At 38.5% G+C, this 27188-nt stretch overlaps 3 protein-coding genes across 4 annotated transcripts in view; 2 read left to right on the top strand and 1 right to left on the bottom strand.

Moving 5' to 3' along the window:
* Window positions 1-844: 844 nt before the first annotated feature.
* Window positions 845-4562, top strand: LOC148059817 (keratin, type II cytoskeletal cochleal-like). Its single transcript, XM_087782036.1, has 9 exons — window positions 845-1466; window positions 2373-2581; window positions 2649-2709; window positions 2785-2880; window positions 2952-3116; window positions 3181-3306; window positions 3378-3598; window positions 3672-3733; window positions 3803-4562. The coding sequence occupies exons 1-9, from the start codon at window positions 960-962 to the stop codon at window positions 4033-4035; spliced, it is 1680 nt and encodes a 559-aa protein (XP_087638162.1). The 5' UTR covers window positions 845-959; the 3' UTR covers window positions 4036-4562.
* Window positions 4563-9942: 5380 nt separating this feature from the next.
* On the bottom strand, window positions 9943-15580 carry LOC148059816 (mitogen-activated protein kinase 14A). Of its 2 annotated transcripts, XM_087782112.1 has the most exons (12): window positions 15418-15580; window positions 14620-14749; window positions 13284-13342; window positions 12833-12944; window positions 12409-12438; window positions 11797-11844; window positions 11617-11731; window positions 11464-11535; window positions 11181-11260; window positions 11030-11108; window positions 10589-10762; window positions 9943-10504 (listed from the first exon to the last, which is right to left on the bottom strand). In XM_087782112.1, the coding sequence occupies exons 1-12, from the start codon at window positions 15549-15551 to the stop codon at window positions 10443-10445; spliced, it is 1095 nt and encodes a 364-aa protein (XP_087638238.1). In that variant the 5' UTR covers window positions 15552-15580; the 3' UTR covers window positions 9943-10442. The 2 variants fall into 2 exon arrangements, with proteins under 2 accessions (XP_087638238.1, XP_087638237.1); XM_087782111.1 differs by having other exon boundaries at window positions 11464-11731.
* A 1066-nt stretch (window positions 15581-16646) lies between these two features.
* LOC148059815 (plexin-B1-like) overlaps window positions 16647-27188 on the top strand; it is a 46000-nt gene continuing 35458 nt past the window's right edge. Inside the window, exons 1-2 of the mRNA XM_087782110.1 lie at window positions 16647-16873; window positions 25571-25695. The gene's annotated coding sequence lies outside the window, so the exon portion shown is untranslated. The remainder of the gene's footprint in view (window positions 16874-25570; window positions 25696-27188) is intronic.

Here is a 27188-nt window from a genome sequence, read left to right as displayed (position 1 = left end):
GCTAAAGCCTCCCACTATTAAGGACAAGTATCTCCAAGATATTCCACCTAGCAAGTTAGAAGTGGTGAGCGTGCCAGAATAATGTCCATTTACCGTGATCCAGTGGTGTTGTGAACCCATTTTGGGGTGCTGAATCACAGAAAGTAAAAGTTGCATCAAGAGTGCATTCCTAATATCTTGTCTTTTTTCTTGCACTTTTTGGTTTTTTAAACAAGGTAAATGAGCTCATGCACTGCTCATTTTTTAATTTGCTAAAGGTTTTGAGGGTTGCTTTGGAAAATAAACCTAAAAGAATATCTAAATATATATAGTCTTTTTCTTAAAAAACACAATACAAATTTAGTGAGTCCTATCTGTCTAGCAATTTCTCAGTAGTCATGACGCGGACTAAAACAAATTAAAACTATTCTGTAAATCACTTTTAATTGGGAATGTATATTCATTACTTGATAACCTGAATCAAGTGGTAGTTGGCTCTTCTTACAGAAAAAAAAATGTTAAAGATAATTAGTATGACCTAAAGACTTATGTTTGTATGTATTATGTTTGTCAAAGATTAAAGATCGAAGCAACATCTGAAGAAAAGCTATTAAAGAGTCCAGGCCATAATGAATTTCCTCTCCTTCTACCCTGGGCTCTGATGCCACTACGAGCAGAAGGGTGTGTCGAACCTGGATCATTTTACAGAGGTGGCATGGATACCTGTCTGACAGGCTGTGCAGCTCTGAGCCCTCCCTTTTCCCTGGATCCAGGTAATTGGAGGAAGCTACCTAGGGTGGTGCGTTGGAGGTGTGTCATCAGTGGATCTCTAACATAAAAACCCTTCGCCGATCAAGAGAAGACGCTTAGAGGGACTCGACTCACCTCTTAGTGGACTCTGCTGCTCTGCCAAACTTTCACTGCTACTTTTCCTTTGGGAAATCTTTTACCTTATTGAAGACATAATTGCAAACGGCAACATGTCGAGAAGTTCAACGAGTATTAAAACCTCGAAGGTCAGCTACGGTAGTGGAGCAAGTATGGGAGGAGGTATGACAGGAGGCTCGTTTGGAAGCTCGTTTGGAAGCTCGTATGGAGCTAGTGGAGGTTCAGCTCAGTTCAGTTCAAGTGGAGGACGTTACAGCTCAAGGTCTCTCATCATGCCTAATAGATCAACCCAAATGTCAACTAGCAGATCTATTGGATTCGGTGGTGGTGGTGGTGCTGGAGGTGGAGGTGGAGGTGGAGGTGGAAGTGGATACAGTTCTTCTGCTTCTTTCTACGGGATGGGTGCCGGCGGCGGTGGTATGGGCGGAGGTGGTGGTGGTGGTGGAGGCATGATTGCACCAATTTGCAATGTGCAATTCAATGCAAGTATCCTGTCACCACTGAATCTTGAGATCGACCCACAATTCCAGACTGTGAAAACACAGGAGAAAGAGGACATCAAGAACCTGAACAACCGATTCGCTTCATTCATCGACAAGGTAAATGTCAACCCAATATGCTCTCTCATTTTAACCATACATTTTTGGTTACACTTATTGTGTTTAAAACCATATTCTAAATGTAGCTAAAGATCTCATTTCTTGATGTCATAACATAACATTGTAATGAAAGCTGATCATTTAGCTTTCACCTTACCTATGAGAGTATGTGGCTCTTTGCCAGCTGTCACCACAAGTGAACAGCAAGAAACCCTAGAGCGTCGTATCATGTGAACGGCAGAGGAAGAGATCAGGTGTTCAGTGGGTAAATAGTTTGTTGTCAAGGTATAGGGCAATGCGCGAGTTCAGTTAGAAAGCGCGGACACCCGTCGTGAGAAAGTGCATCGTTTGCTTTTCCTTCTGTATCCACAAACCACACCTTTGTGTGTCCTACAGCCGGTACTGTTGTTTGCTTAACTAATTCATGATGAAACAATTGGACTGGTTATGTTAAGTCATCCTGTTCATGTTTAAACAGAGGAAAGGTGGAAGTTTTAATGCAGATTAGTGGGCATATATGATGGAAGGTGTGGCAGGATAAGGTGTGGTCTTTGCAATAAAGGAAACCTTCTTAAAACATTATGTCCTTTGTTGGATCCTCTATCAAGCAGCAAGACATGATCAGACAAGTTTTGCCAAAGCAGACCTCTTCATTTTGTTGGGGAATTACATTTTAAAATGAGTTCAACAAGCTTTCCCTTGTCAGGTGCCAACACTGGTTCCTTTTTTTGTGAAACAAAGTCACACATAGGTGTGTCTCAGTGGATCACCTGAGGAAAGTTAAACATACATGTCAAACAAATGGTACTTGTAGGTGAGAAAAGAAAATACTGTCAAACTTTTGAAAATGCTGCAGCTCCAAACTGCCTGAGGTCAATCTAAGCACCAGATGATGTCCTCTTTCAGGTCCGCTTCCTGGAACAGCAGAACAAAATGCTGGAGACCAAGTGGAGCTTCCTTCAGGAGCAGACAACAACCCGCTCCAACATTGATGCCATGTTTGAGGCCTACATCGCCAACCTTCGCAGACAGCTGGACGGGCTTGGCAATGAAAAGACAAAGCTGGAGGGAGAGCTGAGGAACATGCAGGGATTGGTGGAGGACTTTAAGAACAAGTGAGTTCAAGCCTTGGTTGAAAATATTGTCTTGTACATATTATATGATTTATTTTCCTTCTTATAGATATGAGGATGAAATCAACAAGCGTGCTTCTGTGGAGAACGAGTTTGTCCTCCTTAAAAAGGTACATTTCGGCCTACTAAAACTAAGGACATTATTCTGCATTGCTATCAACCCATTGCTGCTGTTCTTCTGACAGGATGTTGATGGCGCCTACATGAACAAGGTTGAACTGGAGGCCAGACTTGATGCCCTTCAGGATGAGATCAACTTCCTCAGAGCTGTCTATGAGGCGGTGAGAATCAGAAACCAACACCAACATGATTTATTACTTGTACTAAAACATTTATTTTTGAATATTCTTAGGAACTTGCTGAGCTCCAAGGACAGATCAAGGACACATCCGTCATCGTGGAGTTTCACAACGGCCGCGATTTGGACATGGACTCCGTCGTGGCTGAAGTTAAGGCTCAGTATGAAGAGATCGCCAACAAGTCTCGTTCAGATGCTGAGGGTTGGTACCAAATGAAGGTATGAGGCAGTGAGACAGCTGTGAGAGTGTCAGAAAACCACAATTTACATCTATTTCTCGTAGTACCAAGAAATGCAGAGCTCAGCTGGGGGTTTCTCTGATGACATCCGCAACACCAAGAGCGAAATTGCTGAGCTCAACCGCATGATCAGCCGTCTTCAGAATGAGATTGAGAATGTCAAGAGTCAGGTATGATTTCTTTTTTTGCTACACAGACCTGAAATTATATTGAAATTAATACCAATTCATTCCAAACACAGAGAGCAAACCTCGAGGCTCAGATTGCAGAAGCAGAGGAGCGTGGTGAGCTGGCAGTAAAGGACGCCAAGGCCCGCATCAGGGACCTTGAGGAGGCTCTGCAAAGGGCAAAACAGGACATGGCCCGCCAAGTCCGCGAATACCAGGAACTCATGAATGTCAAACTTGCCTTGGACATTGAGATTGCCACATACAGGAAACTGCTGGAGGGAGAGGAAGAAAGGTAGGAACTTGGTCTTATATATTATATATGTTAAATGTTCACTTTTATAGAGTAAAACATGATTCTTTTACAGGATTATATCTGGAGGTGGACCGGCAAACATCATTGTTCAGCAGTCATCTTCCAGTGTGTCTGGTAAGTTTAGTTAGGTTTAGTCAGTTTTGAAACCCAACAGATGATATAACTAATTGTGTTTTTTTTTAGCATCTGGAGGAGGAGGATATGGCAGGGGTGGAGGTGGAGGTGGAGGCTACGGTGGAGGCTACGGCGGTGGTGCAGGCTACGCCGGTGGTGGAGGTGGAGGCTACAGTGGAGGCTACATCAGTGGTGGAGGCTACGGCGGTGCTGGATCCATGAGTGGCGGCATGAGTGGTGGTGGTGGTGGAGGCTACAGCTCCAGCTCCAGCTACTCCCAAAGCAGATCCCAGCGCTTTTAAAATAAATCCTTGCCTCCTTTGAGCTCCATGCAGTACTCCACCATTCTTCTCTTTTTTCCATCACACATCAATTTCTTCCACATCAGGCAGATCCACATTAAGGCACATTTACATCGTTCTCACAAAATCACAAAACGAAAGCAAAGCATAGCCAGAGAGATCCCAAGATAAAGTCAGTTCCTCTTTCAGTGATCAGTCAGCCTGGCCGTCATCAAGTTGCCGGATGTGCTGTCACACAGACAAGAGCTGTAAATCTTGTAGTGTCATGTCAGAGAATCCTTCATACGCAACTGTCAAGGTGTGTTTACATCAAGAGCAGTCACAGAACATCTGTTTTCTCAAATTCACCTGTTAGACTCCTGGTGTTTCCTCTACTGTTTTAAGAGAAAATACTTTCTTAGTCTGTCCATACACACTGTTTCACCTTGACCATGACTGTCAATAAAAAAGAAACTGGCTGGCTGTATTCACCAGATTTAATGTGAGTGTGTACCATCAAGTGTCAATTAAATCTGACTTTAAATTCCTCCTCTTGTCCTTTTTGTTATTTGTGGGATATGAATTTATTCATAAAAGAAGTGTGAAGGTTCTGCAATTTTTGAGATGAAAAGGATTCAATTACTAAAATCAACACACAACTCGAAAGCAGTATTTTAAATCAACACAGTAATTTGGAACACTTAAACGTCATCATTATTATTATTAGTAGTAGTAGTATTTGTATTATTCCTATCATTATTATTATCTTAACAGCTTCCAAGATGGAGTTTTTACAACATTGTGTTAAGGCACTAAGGGGGAAAATACATTATCAACTTTGCACAATGCTGCTTTAATCTTTATTTTAATTGTGATAGTAGTTGCAAGTGAGATCATGAAGAGGCGAAGCTTTTAGATAAGGAATCATATTATTAAAAACATGTCAACTGATACCTAGTGTAAACAAAAAAGGGTTTGTTTTTTCAACACATCCTGCAAAAAAAGGGAAAGCATTTCTTGATCTCAACTGCTGGGTTCTTAAATGCACGTCTATCCCACAGCTTAACAACACAGCAGTTCTGTCACTAGAGTCTGTTCATCACTGCCACAGGACAGTCAACGACTTTACAAATTGTATCAGAAAAGCATCAGAGCAAGAGAGATGTTGCCATCTAGAGGTAATTCACTAACATCACAATTCTGACTCTGGAACGTCAAACGTTAAAAGCAGGTGGGAAACGCCCGCTTGTTCTCTTGCTGGTTTGAGGGCTTCTTTTGCTTGACACAAGTGTGAGCCTCCAGAGGGAGACAGTGCAACCGATGAAGCACTTCCCAATTGTTTTGAACATATATTTGTTAACCATTTTGTAATGCGTGTTTTGCTTGTTTATAATAAGTTTGTTTTATTATTATTATTTCCTTCTTTTTTTTTTCGTTATTCACATTCCTCTCTTGTTATTCAGGTGCTGAGCTCACAGTGGTGGATCGGTGTCCAGGTGGTGGTGTCCTTCATGTTTGCTTTGTCTTCACTAGGGTGATATGGTTTTGAATCTTTATTGTGTTTTTTCTTTCGTCTTCGGATTCCCCTCTTTGTTTGACTCATCCTCCTCTGTGAGCCTCAGCCCTGTTCTTGGTTCTCGCCTAGGTGTCTTTTGTTGTTAAGGTGTTTTTAATAAGATAATTGATAATAAAAGTATTTTTCTATAAACTGAACTGCGTCGTGAGTGAGCCTTAGTGCCCATATAAATTCTTTCCCTGGTGCATCCAGGGTGGCGTTGTTGGAACAAACTTTAAACTAAGGCTTATTAGACCCCATCCCCGTGACCCACATTTGTAAGGGTCTTTTTTAGTTTCGCTGATTGGAAATACAACCAATCAACAAAGTAACAGAGCTATGTGTGGCGAAGGAACGGCGCATGGACTTTATTTACAGGTAAGGTACAAGATAAGACCAGAAACGGTTTTAATCTGAATCGTATATTATAATTTCTACAAACTACATTTTGGCCTTAAATTAAATATTCTTTGTTTTTCTCACGCTTATATTCACCCATTTAATACTCAATATTTATCTTTTATTGATAATAGACGTTGGTCCTTACTGTGTAAACCTAGCCAATCACAGAAGTCACCACGCAATACTAACAAATCAGAAGCAATAAAATATCTGTGTGTCTTTCCTGAAAGCAACGTCTGATCGAGTCATTATTACATTATAATACAAGTACAGAGCTGACATCATTCTGCTGACAAGCTAACTATCGCTCAGGATTCTTTACTCTTGAGCCAAATTCAAATCTTGAGTTCTTGCTAAACTTTATGGTAAATTTCCCTCAGTATGAGGAAATACTATTGAAGATAAAACAAGGAGGTGGAGTCGCAGCCATCATCAACTCATGTCTGTCAACCTTGACACACAATCTGATTTCAACTCTTTTGAAAGTATTATACTTAGCATATCTAATACAACTTTGAGATCAGGTCAGCCACTTCTCTTTGCTGTACTCTATCTTCCTCTTGGACCATATTTTCAATTCTTGTCTCGGTTCCCAGAGCTCCTGACCAGCCTAGTGCTTGAAACAGATAAATTGATTTTTGTTGGTGACTTTAACATCCATGTGGATATGGTCCATGATAGCTTGGCTAACACGTTCAATTCTATCCTGGATAGATCATTTGATTTCTCTCAGTATTTTCATGAACCGACTCACAGTTTTAAGCACACATTAGATCTTGTCTTAGCATACGGACTTGAAATTAAAAATGTTATTGTCTCTCCTCAGAATTCACTTCTTTCTGACCATAGATTAATATATTTTTATTTGATCTTATATGACACAAGACTACTGAGCAGGAGCACTCTCATAAGATGTCTGTCTGAAAGTGCCATAATCAAATTTAAGGAAACAATTCCCTCAGTGCTCAGTAAAATGCCTACCGTCAGTGTGTCAAGAAACTCTACCCATTATTACCATGACATTGATAATATTGTGGAAAGCTTCACAGACTCGCTACATAACACGCTTGACTTATTTGAACCACTAACTCAAAAGACTGTTAACAGAAGTAGTCGTGCTCCCTGCTATACTCAGGAAACACATGAATTAAAACAGGTTTCTAGACGTCTAGAGAAGAAATGGCGTTCATCAAAAAAATTATGAATTCTACCAGGTCTGGCAAGATAAGATAAAAATAAAAATATACAAGGCATCTCTCCGGAAAGCCACAGCCAGCTATCACTCATCACTTATCACTTGCTCTAAACTGGTTTAAATCGTACCTGTCGGATAGAATGCACTATGTACATGTCAACCACCTCTCATCGACACACACTAAGGTCAGCTATGGTGTCCCACAAGGCTCTGTTCTTAGTCCAATCCTATTCACAATCTATTTGCACTAGGGTAGTTAATCAGAAGACACTCTTTAAACTTTCACTGTTATTCTGATGACAGCCAGCTCTACTTGTCAATGAGACCAGATGAAAGAAATCAGCTAACACAACTACAGCCATGTATTACAGATATCAAGTCAAAACTTCCCTTTACTGAACTCATTTTATTTATCATTTAACTCACAAATAAAACAAATCTCACGGACTGCCTACTTCCACCTTCGTAACATTTAAAAAATCAGGCACTTCATTCCTTTGTATCATGCTGAGAAACTCATCCATGCTTTTGTTACCTCCAGGCTGGACTATTGTAACTCTCTTCTGTCAGGATGTTCTAAGAAGTCTCTAAGAACTCTTCAGCTTATTCAGAACTCTGCAGCTCGTGTCCTGACTAAGACTAAGAGGCACGAACACATTTCCCCTGTGCTGTCTTCTTTACATTGGCTTCCATTACAATTTAGATACAATTTCAAATCCTTCTCTTAACCTATAAATCTTTATATGGACTAGCACCAACATACATTAACTATCTTATCCAAACTTATCAACCCTAGGACCTCTAGGACCTTATGATCCTTAAACTCAGATCTATTAGTTATACCACAAATCTCTAAATGTAGATTTGGAGCCAGGGCCTTGAATCTTTTTGTTTTCTTAAGCTCCTATAGGCTTAGAATGCTGGAGTAGTTTTAGAGACGAGCTCTGTATATCCTTCTTCTTCTCCATTACATTTATCACCTGTGCAGTTTAAACCCACACTTTTATTTCTCTCCCGGAGCCCCAGGGTTCCACCTCCAGAGCTTCTGCTGATCCAGGACCTCCACCACGTCATTTGATCCAGAGTTCTCTCCAGCACCTCCATGGTCTCTTTTATACTCTCCACTTTTCTCTCACTGTACCCTCCCTCACTCTTCTCACTATCGATCGGCCTTCAACAATGAGTCTGGTTCTACTTGAGGTTTCTGCCTTCTAAAAGGACATTTTTGCTCGCCAACACCACGATGTGATTCGCTCATTATTTAGTTGCTGGGATCTGGTTTTCCTTTCTCCTCTATAGTCTTACTTAAACTGTAGTGTACCAAGTGTCTTGAGACAACTTTGTTATGATAGGACAATTTAAATACAATTTTATTTTATTTAAATAAACGTTCGGCTTTCAAGTTAAGAGAATTTAATTGTGTCTTCCTTGTAATCCTTTATTATCACGGTCACGTACTGTATACTGTTTGAATCCACGTTTGCTAATCCTCATTTAAATAATTTATTAGTTCATTAATTTTTTCTATATCTATTGATTGTTTAAAACAAATTTAGATTATAAGTCAATTGAAAGGCCTGAGATCATTAAATATGGCAGGTTAGAGATTTTGAACATAGAATTTTAAATTAATTGATAATTAAAACATAATGTTTCAGCTCTTATGTAAATGTCAAAGATGACAGATGGTTTATCAAGCTATAAATAAATATTTATCCTCAATCGAATACCATAATGCCTAGAGGATATAGACTAACATCGCACAAAATATCACAACAATTCAATATAGACTTTTAGAGAAATTATTAATTAAAGCATATTTTAAAAAAAACATCTTAGTCATAAAAAATTGTCAAAGATGACCTAATTTATGCTATAACTGGTCTAGAGGTGAGGACACCAGTCTAAAAAAATCATAGAAATCGTCTTCAAAATTTTTACCCAAGACACTGTGTGTGTTTGTGCTTGTGTGCATGTCTGTGTGAAGAATGCTGAGATACGAAATAACCAGTAGCCAATTGAATAAGTTTCCCTTTTAGTTTTATATACTTGTAAAACTGACAATAAAGTAGACAGTGCCTTTTTACGTCATAACTATACACCGATACTGATGACTTAGAAATGATGTCCTAGTTTATACAAGATATAGACATTTTCAGGTTGACAAAGTAAACGCTCTATAAATCTCAAGTTTTCACTTGACATAACCCCTCGCAACACTTTAAATATTCATTTGAAACCCTTTTATATTGTAAATTTCACATTTATATCTGAATCTGCCAAATCTGTTTTTTGGAGTTTTATTTCATGAATTTAATCGATTAAATAATACACCCTAACTATGCTTTATGTTTACATTACTGTATATTTAAACAACTAATGGCGTGTTTGTTCAATCTGGGATATTAGTTTGCTTTTTTTATGAATATTTTCTACTTCAACGTTTCTTAATTAATTAAATAAATAAAACTGGTTTACAAACCTATCTTTTCTGTTTCTTTGTTTAGCAAGCTTTCCAACGATACCAAGCCTTTAAATATTTCGCAAGTTATGACATTTTCATAAAAATCAATTCATCTTTACAATTTTACACACATACCTACTACTGACGGTGAATAACGCTAGCTACAGACGAATGAACTGGTGAGTGAATATCAACATGTGATGTGCTGTATGTTGAAGGATGTGGCGTTATGTTGAAGAGACGCATGTGAAAAGTTTTATGTAGAGACGTTTGTCCGTCAATAAAGTTGCTAAATATTGAAGAAGACACCAATACAGACCAAGCCTCACTGTATTCATGACACGGCAGGATTCTGCTACAAAAGAAACATAATATTCTACAATAGTGTTCTAATGCATTCACTAGCTTACAGAGTTAAAGCGTACACCTACAGGTGTGGCATGGATACCTGTCAAACATGTCTAAATAAAGTTTAAGCCAAATGTCTTTATATTCCCAGACAAACATCTGACAATGTTGATGGAAGGGTACACAAGCGTGACGGCTCACGTTTTTGGAAGTGGATAGTGTTTATTACTACCTGAGTACAAACTGTATAATCCAGCAACCATCATTTGTTATGAGTTCATCCCCTTGTAGGTCTTTTTTTTTTACCTAAACTGGCGGTTATGTCATTTAATTGTTGCTAATCACACAACTTTTATTTCCCACGTCGTGATTGTTTCATTTGTGACACTGAAGGAAACATGCAATATGTTTTGGTACAAATTCATAAAAAGTAGAATGTGAGTCCAGTAACTTGTCTTGGGCCTTTAGATGGCTGTCTTAGTCGGGTCGTCTGGGTCGAATGTCATGATCTCCATGTGGATAAGACCTATTTGGATGAAAAGAAAAAATATATATAAATATGTATATAAAAAGCAAACTATGGCTTATCACCACATGGTGCAAAACTCACTCTTCCACTCCCCAACCACCAGCTCCAGACTCTCGAAGGAGTCGTCGTAGGGCGGTGAGTCCGGCTCACACTCTGGATCGTGGTATTCTGCCAGCAGTGGGTGAGAGAGTCCCTGCTGAGCAGTCAGTCTGGTCTCCGGGTCCAGCAGCAACATTCCCTCCAACAATGACACAGCTGGTGGCAGTGAAATGTATTTTATTTTTGTATTCATTTTGTGTTTTTCGGAATTAATACACACATGTCTGAAAGTAATTGAAAAGCATTTAAATTAAAAACATTTTTATCTTGTTAGTTCTTATATAGTCCATTTCTTTTTTTAATTTATTCAAAAAGATAGATTTTTACATGTTGTAAATTTGGCCTTTCAATAAGTCAGAAATAATGGTTGATATATTTTCACCAGCCTCACAAAGCACCTAAAATAGAAGAGGCAGCACTCACTATTTTCCTCCATGTTGGAAAACACTTCCTTAAAGTTTTTCTTCATTTGTGGAGGGAGGCTCTGAACGTACGACTGTGCCTGAAAAATACATTCTGTTCATTTAAAAATAATTACTTGTATATTTAAAAATCATCATTCAGCCGTAGTTACATCTTTGCTTTGCATCTTCTTGACGAGAGACGGGTCTGGTGTTCCAGTGAGACGGAGGATCTTCTTCAGCTGGTCGATGCCTGAATGTGTTGGTTAAATACTGTGAACTTTGATTCATATAATACAATATTATTTCTATTTGAAACAGAACTTTAAGATGTAAGAATAGTTTTTCTTATGAAACAAGTGAAAGTGTAAATTAGAAAAATATATCTAATTATAAGCACTTATTGCAATGATGAATAAAAATAAAGAATAAAATAAAGCATTAAGTGTTGGATACTGTCATGTCCAGGAAAAAGAACTTGTCCGGTGATCATTTCAGCCAGGATGCAGGCAGCCGACCAGACATCAACTGTCAGAACAGACAAAAAAAAAAGTATTGATACGTTCCTTCTTTTTCTTGGACTCAATATACTGTATGTCACAGTCACACCTGACTGGCTATAGTGCATCCAGTTGAAGATGATCTCTGGGGCCCTATACCAACGAGTCACCACGTAGCCGGTCATTTCACTCTCGGTCTGTCTCGCCAGGCCAAAATCCAGAATCTAACATGACAGATTCAGATGTGTTCAGGAGACTCATAGTTGAGGCATAAATATTGCAATCTTACTTTCAATTCACAATTCTCATTGACGGCAAGGTTGCCTGGCTTCAAATCCTAAAGGAAAATAATCAATTTTAAAGCAATTTTTCATTGACAATATTACTATGACATTGTACTGACAAATGCAGTGCTTTAAGACATTCCGTGTCAAACTGTTTCTAACACGAAACGTTATACTAAAATTGGCCTTTTAAAGATCAAAACATTATTTTATTATGACTTGGATGACATATATTATACTTTTTAATTAGCATTTTTTCAGAGTAAATTGATGATTAAACAGCAACAAAAGAGAATCATATTTGTGATTTAAAGAACATTAAGTTCATTTATCTGGCCAGTAATCGCTCCTTAGCATTTTATTTGTTCAGGCTTTTCCTTGATTTTCTGTAACTCCTGTTGTGTTATCAGTTTTTTCTTGCCCTTTAAAGTATATATTTTATTGAGTATTGTTTTGATTGTTTAAGCGCTTTGTGACCCTGGTCTGGAAAAGCGCTATACAAATATAAATGACTTACTTACTTACTTACTAATGCTTGCTAATGCTAACCTACTGCTAGTGACTACAGCTGACAAGAGACATTGACATAAAGTGTGGGAAAAAGTAAAAGCACAAACCCGATGAATGATTCCAGCAGAATGAATGTACTAAAATACAGGAAAAAATAAACATAATTACAGTGTGTAAATAAAAAAGCATTTCCTCATTCATGGTTCAAATCAACAATTGTCACAATACTACTTTTTTTACACACACAATGAAGGATAAATAGCCATTACTTACTTATTTACTTACAATACAGCTTAAGTTTCTAATATACTTATTAGCTTGAATATTATTCTCCAAATGCAATTGTTTATGATTCAGTCAATATTTTTATATTGCAGTTCTACATGTTGGACACCAGAGGACGACAAAAACCATCATAGCCTATGAACGACAACACTTCTATTCCACCGGTTTTAGTTCCTCCTTGTTAAGGTCTTTCCTCGGGTATCACGTAAGATAAAGGTCGAGAAGAATAAGAGGGTTATCTCGCACCTTAAGTCCTCGTAGAAGCTGGTAGAACAGGTAAGTGATGATGCGATCCGTCAATCTCCGCTTCTTCATGATGTGACCCAGATCCTGAGCAACAAATGGCATCACCAAGTAACTATAGGGGATAACAGAGATACACAAAAACAGTTGGCACGTTGTGGGAATTCCATGTTACGTCATAAAATATAAGGCATTCCATCACGCTTCTAAAATTGCAGCTTGTATATGGTTTTCATTTTGTCTGTTTTATTTTCTGTCTGAAATGTTAACATTTTAAACTTGTTTTTCAATCTTAATTCTTGATTCCAACTTGACAAGGTCAACAATTGGACATTAACAGACTAAATAAAGAGCCTTGCTGAAGTGGCTCCTAATGAACCCCTGCATGGACTTCATCTCTCTCACACATCCTAACAAGCTGCGACAAATAAGAGGAATGTGGTTCCTCACTTACAAAGTTTGGAATTTTTCCAGGGAATGATCAGGAGTGAAGACGTCTAGGAGGCAAATCACCTGCATGGGAAAAAGAAAAAGAAATTAATTATTTTAGAATTTTGACATTTCTCTTTTTAATGTGATTCTGTGAGCAAATTGTTTACTTTTTTTATTCATTCACTTTCCTCCTTATTTGATGAATGAAGAATATTTCTCTCTCCTTCCTCTGTAATCGTCTGAGAAGCAGCTTTGCAGGACATTAGTTGGGGTTTCAAACTCAATGGGCCAAAATATTTAATCACTCTTGGACTCAGACAGAAGCAAATTTAACATTTACTAAAACTGCCTTCAACAGTATCAAATTCTCATCAAATTCCTTTTTTCATCCTCAATTTAACTGATTATGCAAGTCTATAATTTTGACAACCACAATCTATGTTTTTTTTTTATTGTATCTTAAACGTTGTCTTATTTTCAGGTCCCCATATCAACATTAACATTAATTAAGTTTGATTTTGTGAAAACCATCTGTGACCAAACCGTTCCAACAAAATGACTCAAGTCTGTATATTTGAGGTTTGTTTGTAACAGATTCTCCAGCTATAAGTTTATCCCAACATTGCAAATGTCAGTGTGCATGTGCAATATTGAAGCTGATGGCCTAGTAGCTTGAGATAAACAAAAAGTTGAAATATAAACTTTTTTTAAAAATTTAAAGAATTACTCGTGTCAAAGCTTTAATATAAGAAGGACGTTACAGACGAGCACCATGTAGGTATTTGGATGTTTTTTAGTGTGTCTTTTTGGACCAAGATAAAGAGGAAGACAAATTTATTTATTTTTGAATTGACATTTTTGCCTATAACTGTAAAGAAAGGAACAGAATACTCTGAAAATAATTGTTGACATGAGGGTGAGTAGAAAAATAGTTTGGGTGAATTGTCCCTTTAATAGAAACAACGCTTGAATTTGCTAATGGTTGTATATTTACTTAAAACATTATTCAGGTTCTGCTTAATTTGACAAATACATATATATAAATACAGACAGCAACAATAAAAAATAAAAAAACGAATTATAAAAATCAATGACGTTTGTTCGGTGAAAAACAACTTTTATCCATGTTAACAAAAATCGACTTATTTAATAAATATATGCACATATTATTTTTCATCTTCACACAGCAGATAACTTTTCTGAAAAGTATGGCGCACCAACATGTTCTGTAATGACGTGAGCAATAACAAACCTGCATGAGGGCTTTGAAAACACTTGTGAACTTTAAAGCCTCATGGATTTAATGTACTGTCCTTCACCTACTGCAACCTCACCAACAGATGAAGAATCTTTCTTACATTTTCATGTTGTATATGTCGCAGCAGCCGTAGTTCCCTGTAGCCTCGCTTGGCGTGGATCAGTGACTGAAATGGACGATATAGCTTCTTAATGGCCACCTTTTCCTTGGTCTTCTGATCCTGGGCAGAGCTTCGTAAACAAACACAAAATAACCCTTAAGAGAACCACAATTATCTCGATGGAGCAAGTATAACAATATAGGCAAAGACCACATTCCTGACAAATATTTTTAGGTCAAACCTTTTTCTTACATTCTCAATAAAATCTTATTTTTTTTAAAAATCCCAGATGATTTCCTTGTTATTAATTCTGTGTTTTCCTGGATCATCTGTGCTGACATTCTTGTCTTATCAGGAGACCTGCATTGACTTGTTGACTTGCTTCAGGCTACACAGGAGTGCTTCTGTCTGAAGAATGTTTGGACACACCACTGATCTTGACGCAGCTTATTCTACACAAAGAAGCCCCTATTATTTAATAGCCAACATTGTGACATATTGTGTGCATAACACAAGTTTTTTTTAAAATTATAGTTAGATGAAAAAAAACGTTCTGTTCATTGTCAGATCAGATCTTTCCCTACGTGCTAATTCAACCATTTAGATTTTTTTTGCCATTTCTCCTTTTTAATCAAATATCAATATCATATTATTTACTTTTTTATTTATTTACTTTTCTTCTAATTTGATGAATAAACATATATTTTTGCCCTTCATCTCTAATTGTCTGAGATACAGATTTGCAGATACAGTTCGTGGAATTAATGCTATATAAAATAAAAATAACTGTCTACTCACCAAACCGTCCCGTAGGCTCCGGAGCCCACCGGCCGCAGAGCCTCGTATCTCCGCGGGACCTCCCATGTTGTTTTCTGAATTTCCACTCTGTGAAAGCCTGCTCGGACGGGCGAGTCCTTCACTGTTGAATCCATGGTCGAGTTCAATGTCCGCAGTTTTTTTTTACAACCTGACAGGTAAAGCAAGAGCCAGACCACTAACCACGCCCCCTTTCAGTGCACGGGCTCTCATGACCGCGCCCTCACTCATTGTCATTATTGCATGGATCGTTAGTCGAATGACAGTGATTGACATATGTGTCTAGATAAATGGATATATAAACTGTATTGATCCCTCCCTATATAGGAAGATATAAAGTTATACAGAAATATAAAGTTCTGTTGCTTTGTCGTCCTTAATTCCATTTTAAGGTGACAACAATATTTAATTAATCTTAAATGTGTGTATGATGAGCAATTTAACAACAATATGTTGTATATTGTGTAAAATAGTTGCCTCCTTCGTTTCAAAAACGTATTGTTAAATTTTAAAATATTATAAGGTTCTCCATGAGTGTTCGAGTTTGACCACCAGAGGGCAGTCACGACCCGTTTTGTCGAAGGAAATAATACAATTGTTTTCGGTAAGTGATAGAAGCATTGTATTTTAGATCTTTGGCTAGAATGCGTCGATACTTATTGATACACGTGAGATATCATTTTGGAAGAATATAAGGATTTTTGATTGGGGTTACTCTCCAAACTATAATAATAAAATATATATATTTATGTTTACTTAACTGGTAAATGTCTATGTTTGTATTTTTATTCTTTGCTTGTATGAAATGTCTTTATTTGACGCACTCTCACGGCACGAAGAAGTTCTTCGTAAGAACAAAGCTTAAAACCACATCGCAAAAACAACAAAGAGATCACACTGTCTGGACATCCCTTTCAAAGTAAGAGCGTACCCCGGTCTCCTCCACTTTATCATTTTTTACAACTTAATTATTGAGTTGTCTGTGGTGCGGTTGTTTATTACACGTATCCCACTTTATTTAAAGTTTAGTGTTAAACATGTTTTGTGAAAAGATGTCACAAAAGTGGTCCTGTGCGGTTTGTAGTTTTATTTTGAAGCCCCAATGAGTAACTTCCTGCCCCGCCACGTCAAAGCCTAGTCAGCTTGACTCTTCTAGTCGCTTCAGCGTGGACGCGCTCAGACGAGAGAAACAACGGAGACCATACATTCGCTTTGCACCGGCGTCACACGCCTACCCAAACACTCGCACGCGTCCTCGACCTCTCAAACACACGCCCGGATTTAGTTGTTTTTTGGGTTTTATTTTTTTCTCGATCGAACATTTGGACGCTGGTGTTTTTGGTGAACTTATCCGCCCTAACAGGTACTTTGTGGTCACCTCTCGTCCCCTGAGTCATTCACATCCACGACGGCTGGTTCATCCTCCTGCGACCAACAGGTATTGTTTCCACAATCCTTGTTTTTAAACTCATTCGGGGTAACTTTTGGTTGCCCTTATCGATGATGCGGGTGTGAGAATGTCTTCATTGTAGGGTCGCGCTTGTTTTTCTGTGGATGCTGATCCTTTACTTTACATTGGATTTACAGCAGCTTTAGGTCTTGGATGGGCAAACGTTCAGGCCACACACACACACACACACACACACACACACCCTGAACCCACACTTCTTCTGTCAGCTGACGCAGGAATGTGTGTGAGATCCGGGAGCCAAATGGCAACTAGTGCCGGACGCGCACAAACACATGTACTCCATTTACTGCTTGGTTTAAGAATCAGAGATGATGTGATCTGACAATGAACTTGAATTCATGGGTGTCTTCCTGGAACTTTTGCCAATGTGTGTGTGTGTGTGTGTCACAAGGGGACCCTCTGCCTCATTAGTGGACCCGCTTCATCACTTTCAAGTTTCTTTATCTGCGATTTTATATGATAACATAAAAAAGGATGTCGCATATTTGAACCTCTTTTCAACCTGTGACAACACGTTGAAAGCCGGATTACTTTTTTATTTATCAATTAATCTTAATCGGCCTCAGTTCTGACACTGGTTGTTTTTTGTGAAGAGGATAATGGGGTTGATCACGCGAGAAGGAAATCAGGGAGAGTTTTTTTATCATGGAGAGGACATTTTCCGTCCACAAAGACCCATATAGAATTGTCGCACAACATCTTAATACATGAAGAAATTTTTTTTCTACAAAGCTGCTTATGTTCCCACATAATTGGACATGATCTTTTTGCTCTTTTTAGTAGCTATAGGGTAGAGTCTGTTAATCTACACCTTACCAGCACATATAAGCAAACATAATCAGATGTTTGACAGCCGGCTGGTCCAGTAAAATCTTTTAGTGCTTTGGCTCAATAGGCGGACCTTATGACTAAGAAAGTGGCCATTGGTCTCGTCTTCTTCAATTGATCCGGGATTTGGGTCGCGGGGGCAACAGCTTTATCAAGGAGATTCAGACATTCCTCGCCCCAGGTTTATCATTGAGCTCTTCCTGAGGGACCCCAAGACCTTCCTAGACCAGCTGAGAGACGTCCAGCGTGTCCATCTCAACCTCGTTTTTTTCCGGGGCCTATCCCTGATCACCTTGCTCATCACCCCATCTCTAAGAGAGACCCCAGCCAACCTATGGTGAAAATTCATTTCGGTGGTTTGTACCCACCATCTTGTTCTTATGGTCACAACCCACCGTTTATGACCATAGACGGATGCTGCTCCAATCCGCCTGTCTCACTCACTTGTGAGCAAGACCCCAAGGTACTTAAACTCCACCACTTGGGGCACCTTGTTCTGACCGAGAACCATGGACTCTGATTTGGTGGTACTGATTCTCATTGCAAACCTTTCCATTAAGAGCTGAAGGTCACAATCTGCTGAGGCCAAAAGGACCACATCATTCGCAAAAAAATTGAAGTGACCAATCCCAAGCCCACCAAACTGGACCCCCTCAACACCCAGGCTGCACCTAAATATTTTGTCTATTGTAGATTGAAGGACTTCTCCAGATCCACGAAACGCATGAGGACAGATTAGGCAAACTCCTATGGATCCTAGAAAAACCCTCGAATGGCCCTTGCCTAAGCAGTGTGATTTCCCCTTGTAGTGGGAATACACCCTCCGCCCCCTTTTGAAAATGAGTAATCAGGACCCCAGTCTACCAATCCAGGTGTACTGCCCCCAATGACCATGCGATGTTGAAGAGGCGTGTCAGCCAGAACATCCAAGGCCTTCACAAAAAATTCTGGGCATATTTTCACTAGTATATTGAATCCTTTCCCAGTGTTTGCTGGGAATATGTAGGCAAGTGACTCAATTATTCAATTGACATTCTATTGATCACAGTAGCAAAATATGTCACTGGGTTACTGACAGACCTTTGTTGCTTCAGGCTTGTATAGTTAGTAGTTGATGTTCCAGTCCAATGACTGGTGGGTTTCTATTGGTAAAAAGTTGAATGGGGGCGAATTTTTTTTTCTCAATTGAAAGTCTACCTCTAGTAGACTCAAATTACTGCTTAGACTACAGTGACGTTGTGTAACAGATTCTAGTAAATGCTGATTTTTCTGTTGAACAAAAGACCTTTCAATCTCACTAGTTCCTTTTATCCGGTTTGGTGGCTGATATGAAGTGGTTTGGATCACCATCCGGGCCTAAAGAGCAGAAGGTTGAAGGCCACTTCAGCTGCAGCTGGGCATTTCACAAAGCAATGTCCCCACAGCTGATGGCTTGTGGTCCCGGCCCCAGCATGTACCCCGCTCCGACAGCACCATTATGATTTATAGGTGTCAAGGGTCTGCCATGGTCTAGGTTAAGTACTTTGCCTGAGAACTGGAAATGAGTGGAAACAATAGTGTTGATGTTCTTCGAAATGGTACGCAAGGTTGATCACTGCTCGACATATGTTGTTCTCAGGTGTCGTCCCCTGGATTTCTTTTTTTTGTAGCACCCTTGTCAGCTGCTGGGGGGGCGACCAAATACCTAAACGACGGGGACAAATGGCCGGCTTTAGACACGTTAATGTGATTAGCTCGATGACTCACATCATCGTCATGCTGCTTCTTGTGAGCGTGATCAGATCTGTGATTTTGCATGTAGCAGCATTTTCATGCTCGACACGGATTTGCAATAGGTTGACTCACCGCTCTGATGTAAACCACTTTAGGAGATGAAGAGCAATTGATTACAACCTCTTTTTTTATGCTGTCACACAATATCTGGTGAAAGAGCAGCATGTAAGCTCCTGAAGTACTTTGGCAACTAAGATAAACTATTTATGTGGCATGTAGTGTAGACACAAGAAAATGATACTTTGGTACCAATTAAGGAACCAACATGCAAAAAATACAATAACTACCTTTTTAAATACCGGCAGCAGCACTCACTTCAGATGTCTGTTTCTAATACTTAAAATTACGTTAACTCATTGCGACGAAAAACATATGTAATGTAACATAATGAGATCCTTTTTTGTGGGTTCCTGAACTCATTGTATTTCAAATAAAACTAAATTTTTCTTGTTTACTTGTTTCTTTACTGTATCAGTAGGATGAAACTGACCAGAATCAAGAGAGTCAAAGACTAACATACTACTAATATACATTGAAACAGTGTTGATGAGCAGCCTTAAGTATAAAAACACATGTTATCATATGTGTTTTTTATATACTTGAAGGCTGCTGTTCAGCACTATTTCAATGTATGGTAATAGAAGGTTTTGTTCCCACATTTAAAACACAAATGTTTCTCTTTGTTATTATACTTGAAGGCAACGCAACACTGTATTTGAGTGTATCTATTGAGACATTTTTACCATTACCACTCTTTGATTGTGAAATTAAACTATTGGTGTTGTTACCTAATATAGTTGTGTACTTAAAAGCAAAGGCTTATTTTTATTAAACCATAGCATCGAAAAATATTGAAGTTTCAAATATTTACAGGTATTGGTATTGACTACTTAAAATTCTTGTACCGTGACAACCCTAGAGAGCATTATTACTGCACAGGTGCGTTTTGAGCCGGCCACCGCAAAAGGCTACTGTGTGCTGTGCACTTTTATCCCTCAGCAGAATTCCACAGATGAGTGCAAGTTTTGAGAGGGTGTGTAATTGGCACACTGTATCAGGGAGGCTCCTCTGTAGGTCTCAGGGTCAGGGTCTGGACCAGTGGAGTTTGTTGTTTTAAGCTACTTAGGTTCATTTTTTTTTTGCTCTTAGGAGGTTTTCTCTTTTTCTTTGAACTCCAGCCCTTGTGGAGAAGTAGACAAACATTGTACAGGCCATAATCAATAACTTGATGGACCCTATAATAAAGAGAGATGTTGCACTGTGTGTAGATAAAAGATAAGTGTACTGTACATTGTTCATGACGACTGGTGCAGCAGCTGGTGTCGGTGGAGAATTTGCAGAAAACACTTGCTTGGGATCCAGTCAGACCACAGGCATCCCTGGGAAGATAAGGAGACTGACTTCCATTGTGCGAGCCTCCATCCCCTGTTTTTTCTCCCTGCATACCACCCTCAGTCAGAAACCACTTTGGCAAACATAACCCAATTGCTATCAGGATGTCTTGGCAGAGTTGAGTTAATCAGACCCAATAGGAAGCTTGGCTGGCATTACATTTGGCAACCTAATAAATACTTGTTTATCATTTCTAACATCCTTCATAGGGAACTAATGTGACTTGCATGTTTAGACTATTGATGTCTTCCTCTACAAGTTGCAGTTAGTCCCTCATCATGACGATGCTCTGTTTTAAAGTTATTAATTTATAAGATTTTTCCTGTCGGAAGTCACGGTTGAACGAGAGGTTTCAAAAGCCATTCAAAAAAACAGAGTGGGTCTGGTTATGGTAAACAAGATTTGATCTCCAGAATTATTTTTTTTTCAGTGGGTGTGCCTTAAGCACATTTTCTAATCTAAATTGTGTGTGTGGTTTGTAAATGAGCAATTTGGTGCTAGAATGAAAGGAAAAAGGCTACACATTTATCCTCAATTTATAATATTAATCATACTTGCTAACTTTCTAACAGTGAATATGTTTTCACATTTATTTACCTGTTTTTAAAATGAAATGGGCCCTGTGTCTCTTTCTTCAAAAGATAAGCCTTATTGGCCTTGTTTTTCCTTGAAAAACGGCTTAAATTCGTTTAATTCTCATCTTTCTAATCATTATAATATCTTGTTTACATTTGCTTAATCATTTGGCCGAAAAGAGCGTTGCAAGCTTCGTCTTCTGAATTGTTTTTCTGTTAAATCGAGGAATTAGATTGATAATGTGAGATTAACTAGGAGACACAATATTAGAACAATAGTTTTTAAATTAACCAATCGAGCTGAGTTTGATTTGCAATCTATGCGAATATTATTATCTGAATATGAGAAATTCTTATAAAAGTAAAGCAGCATTCACCATTTGAGGGGGAAAAAATGTGCATTTCCCTTTTATTCCAATTCCCTTTTCAAAGATTAAGTCGATTTTCATTAGCATAGACGAGCCTTTCTGTACTTAAAAGGTGTCTAATCCAATAGTTGGGATTAAAACCCAGTAACGTAACCTCCCCCCGACATCTAATCTTTTTAGAGCAGTGAAAACTCGCGCTGTAGAATCCGGAGGGTGTGGTTTTATTGTAGTGAAGCGACCCTCAGGCCCGGGACAGTTGGTATGTGCCATCCCACCAACCCTTGGCCTCAGCCCACAGTCCCCCATACCCTGTTCCCCCGAGAGCCACAGCCCAGCTCTCAGACAAAACCTTCGACCCCCCTTTCCCTCCCCCCAGCTGTCCTTTTCTATATCGTAGCCTCTGGCACTCAGCCTCTCAATTCACCTTTTAATTAGAGAACATACAGATGTTCCTTTTGTCTCGCAGAGGTAATTCATTACAACTTTGAAAAAGGCATGACAGAACGTCTTATGTTGTATTGCAGGGCTTGTACCATTGACTGACATATAGTGTAGATTTAATCATTAATATAAGTGTATCTTAATCACGGCTTATTTCAATTTGCTAGTTGAACTCGTAAAATTCAATTGTCGTACGTGATTTTGAGGATTGTACGAAAACAGTTTAGATTTAAACGTGAATCAAATTTGTCCGTAAACCCTTGACCGCTAAGTGTCGAGTCAGAAACATAAGCCGTTGTCACCGGCACCCTTTGCCAGGCCCCTGGGCAGTTGCTGTGCTCGGGATTCCATCGACTCACAGGTGGGGCATTCCCTTTCCACAAGAAATGTCTGGTTAATCCAGCGTGCTCCAACAACTGTCAACTCTTTTGTCGAAGCGTGACCTCAGAAGGTTCCTCGGATTAATAGCATCTCTTATCGCGATCTGCTATTTAATATGATTTGAATGTGATAACGCCGAAGACTTGATTGATGAGACAAAGCCAACATTATTGGCTGTTAGTTGATGCTAATGGATATGGGATTGCATGTTTGTACACAGCGAAAAGCTCATCGCTTTGTCAGCATTGACCTGAAGGCACTCATTGTTGAGAGGGCCTTGATCAGATCTGCACGTTCATTGGGAGTGAAAGGGATTTGTTGTCTAGATGCCCTCTGATAGTGGAGGCCACAAATCTCCCTGGGCTGTGTAATGAACGAGATACACTAGTGGGTGTTTTTGGGAATTTTGAACAGGAGTTTTGTTATGCCCCTTAATTTCACGCTGAATCCCCATTTTCAGCATCCATTCAAGATACTTAATTGACAATAATTAAGATAATCTGAGGGAAGAAGTGTGCAGTTTGGGTAAGAGAAAATCTATTAAATCAACAAAAAGAATAAAAGCCTGCCGGCATGTTTTCAATAGGGAATATATGTTTATTCGTTCTCCCAAAAGATTTTAAAGAGAAATCCCCCACTTAGTCAGCCACTAATTAATGAAAGGCTGAGGACGAGTAATGGAGAAGAAGATTACATTTATATGCTGAGTCTGATGGAACTCCCACTGTGATGCCCAAAGCTAAGAGGACGCTGACCACTCAGTTTGGTGGAATGTTCATCAACTAAATCAGGGCAGGAATCTTGAGGTTTAAAGTCAATCCCAGCTCACACCAGGCCGGTCAATAGATTACAGGGATAACAAATAACCTCTCACCATTTAAGTCTTAAGTCCGATCGGAGTCTGTTACCTGATCTCTGTTGATTCACAAACACACTGGAAAGATGCAATGAAAAAAACCTTTTTACTATATATACTGTACATTTTTGTTGTTGTTTTATTTGGTGGGTACTTAAAGTACTCAAATTACCAGTCATGTATAAACTTGACTTACTTGAGGAATTACTAAATGCTAAAAGCCTAAGCTGGTGTTATTAGTATTTGTAAGAGGATAAACAAGTAGTTCCATAAGTCTTAAATAGATGTTTGGTTCAACAGTATAAGATCTCATGTTGGTATCTGTAACATACTTCAGCCTTTTAAAAAAACAAAGTGTATTTGTTATATGGATTGATTTAAAAATTATTATTTTTAAAAGTAAACTATTAACTTTTTTCTATTTCAGAGGTTAAACTCTAGCTAGCAACTCAAACTCCCGTCCAATGCTTTAAAATATTCGTACGAATACACTGATATATTGCAATATTGTTCTTCATGGTACTGATACTGTCGATTCCAGCAGCTTTAAAAGCGGATGTTTTATATATTTTTTTATTTAGGTTTCAAAACTTATGTGGTCTGTAAATTATCCAACACCAAAGTACTAGGGCAATACTGCATATTAGGGTTGCCACATAATTCCAGTAGTTGATACCAATACCAGTAAATTTTCTGATACTTTGATACCTTTCGATACCATCATGAAAACGAACCCTGTACTTTCAAGTGCACAACTTAAAGAAATGACAAAATCAACCATTTTTTATCCAAATAGTGTTTTTTTTTCAAATAAACAATAAATCCCACAACTACTAAAAATGTTAAGTGCGGTTATGAGAACTTCAAGTATTACACAGTGACTTTCTTAACCTGGTTAGATTCATCAGACTGATACTGTAAAGTAAAGAACCTTAACACTTCAAAAAAGTCAGGAGGAAACTCCTACTAACAGGTTTATCAATAAGACAAGGTTTCTTGTATTAACTCGCAGTTTCTAGAAGTGTTAAGAAGTGTTCACTCATCAATATCTAGTGACCTACCCTGATGTGGAATCGGGTTCCACGCGTCTTGACATGCCCTCTGTGACTCTTCACATTGCTTTTAACGAACTTTATTTCACTCCTTGGGCCAAAATTCAAGCTTTGTTGTACAAGGGTTTCCAACCGTGGTGGAGCCAGTGCTTACGGTCCAGGATGTCTAAGTTAAAAATGGTTGGGTGTTTAAAGACAACTGGCTGTACTAGACTAGTGCAAATAATGTATGAATGAATGATTGCAATTGTATATGTATTTACCTTCTAGTCCAATGAACTAATCCTGCGTCTTATTGTGCTGAAATGACAAAAACATACCCATATCCCCACCGAAAAAAACGTTTCATTCTCCTTCTGTCGCTCTACTGTAGTATCACAATTCAAGTCAACGCTACATTTAATTAGTTCTCAAAACTTAACCCTGGATCTGATGGTGCCTTTGCTTTCCAGGCAGATGGTAGCTGCTCTCCAGGTGGGGTCTTCCCTCCCTCCTCCTTTGTCGCTGACTGAAAGGATCCTTCCCCTTTAGAGTGATCGGACACACTATATAGCATTTGTAATACCATACTTTCACATGAAAGTGACCGATGGACATGCGATAACCAAACAGAAGTTGTTTTGGTAGTAGTATGTGCTCTGAATAGGGGAGGGTGGTCTCGCAGTAGCCATTAGCGGAACAGTGGTTGGATCAAGTATGTTTGTCCAGCTGCCGGATCATCCTCATACACATGACTACACTTTATGAGAATCCTTCGAAAACTCCTCACTAGGAAAACACAAGGTTGATATCGGGTTGACGACAGGACTCTTTATGAATATTTGTATTTCTGCCATGGAAAAAAGCCTCCCCCACACCTCTGAAATACACGCTGTGGCCTTTGTGTAGTACCTGAAAAGAGCTTCCTCTTCCGCTTTTCTCACAGAGCCATGCCTAGATTAGCCGTGTCGTCTGCCTCCCTCTTCTCCTCTTATTTGATGTGTCTTTTCTTTTTCCAGGGTGCACAGTTTGACCCCAGTTGCCCTTGACACAAGCTTTTTCTGGAGCGCCAGCCAATCAATAGACTCCTGTGGCCCAAGTGTCAGATGTTGCTCCCACTTATTGAATGCAACAACAACCCATGGTGAGTAAGAATGTGCATTGTTGTTCACGTGTGTCCGGGTGAATAGAGATCCGCCATCTTTATGTGCTGAACTGAAATCCACTGCCTGGTTTTCATCTTCTCTATACTGACCTATATTTACCCTGATCTGAAAATTCCCTATGGTGGTGACAACATATGGACTTTTTTCCCCCTCAAATGTCTGAAATGCATTATAATATTTACTATGAGGGTGTGATTTCTTTTAAAAATGTATTATTATTATTTATTTATTATTTAATTATTATATATTTTTTACATGGCTTTTAAAAGGTTTGAGAATGGTGCTTAAACTCTCAACTTTAGCTTAACACAAATGAATAAAAATCGGACATCTCAGATTGAAAAAAACATTTTAGCACCGTTCTTATAATAAACTAATCATTCAATTTTGTATCACATTTTATTTTTAATAATCTATATAAGCGAAAACCATTTTTCTTTTGCTAAGTAGCAATTCTTGGGTTAAACTCTTAAGAAAAGATCAGTGCTTGAACAATGGATAGAAGATTTCTTTGCGGTACAACTTGTTTGCAGGTCTGATTAAAGAAAAAAATGCACTTATATGAGTACATTTATTGACACCAAACTAATGATTAGTAAGCCTGCTTAAAATTATAATATAACCCCAATCAATGAACAAACAATCTAACTTTAGTGTCCATGCCCCGAATTTACAGACTGCAAGGCTCTTGATGGAGTTGTGAATACTTTCATTTTTCTTTTAAATAAAATATTTCCAAACACCAGCTTTAAAATCTGCTTGAGTCAACTGTATCCACTTGTCCTCAGTCATCGCAGGGATCTTGCAGGATTTTGATTATTATCAAATTATTTTATTTTACAAACTTTATCCAAATAGAAGCAATGAAAGAAAAAATATTAAAATATAATATGATTTAAAAGCCAAAAATTATTTGGATACAGTGCTGGTGATTACAATGTCGTGGGAATTTTATTTTGCAACATAATGGTGTATCAATTGTTTTCTCTCACCCCTAAAAGATTTTGATACAAGGGTGGCTCATCATTCGTCTATTAATGTATGTGAATGGGTTTGGTTGTACTAGTAGAAAATGGTTAACATCCTATGTTCAAAGATTATTGAAACTAATCCCAGTCATCAGTGGACCCACCCTCATTAATAATGCATTTTAGCAGCAGCCCTGAAGTCGGGAGTGGGTAAAATTCTTTACTCAAAAATTCAGCACTAATGTGTTCTGTCTGTGTACAGGGTGTTCAATCCATGTCTTCGGCATTTTGTTTGGAGAATTGTTCCCAGTGAAGGCTGCTAGTTAAAATAAGGTTTAATAACATTTATGTTGCCGTGAAGTAAAACACAATTACATTGAAGATAATAAACAGTAGGTCACCTTGAGGACCCGTGTGTGTGATGACTTTAGTGACACATTTCAGTTGGAATTGTATCAATTAGTTCATCCATCTTAACTTGAGTAGCTTTTTATACCTAAAAA

This window comes from Callionymus lyra, chromosome 19 (genome assembly GCF_982586985.1).
Source record: "Callionymus lyra chromosome 19, fCalLyr1.hap1.1, whole genome shotgun sequence".
NCBI lineage: Eukaryota > Metazoa > Chordata > Actinopteri > Syngnathiformes > Callionymidae > Callionymus > Callionymus lyra.
This window is presented reverse-complemented; position numbering and strand designations above follow the sequence as displayed.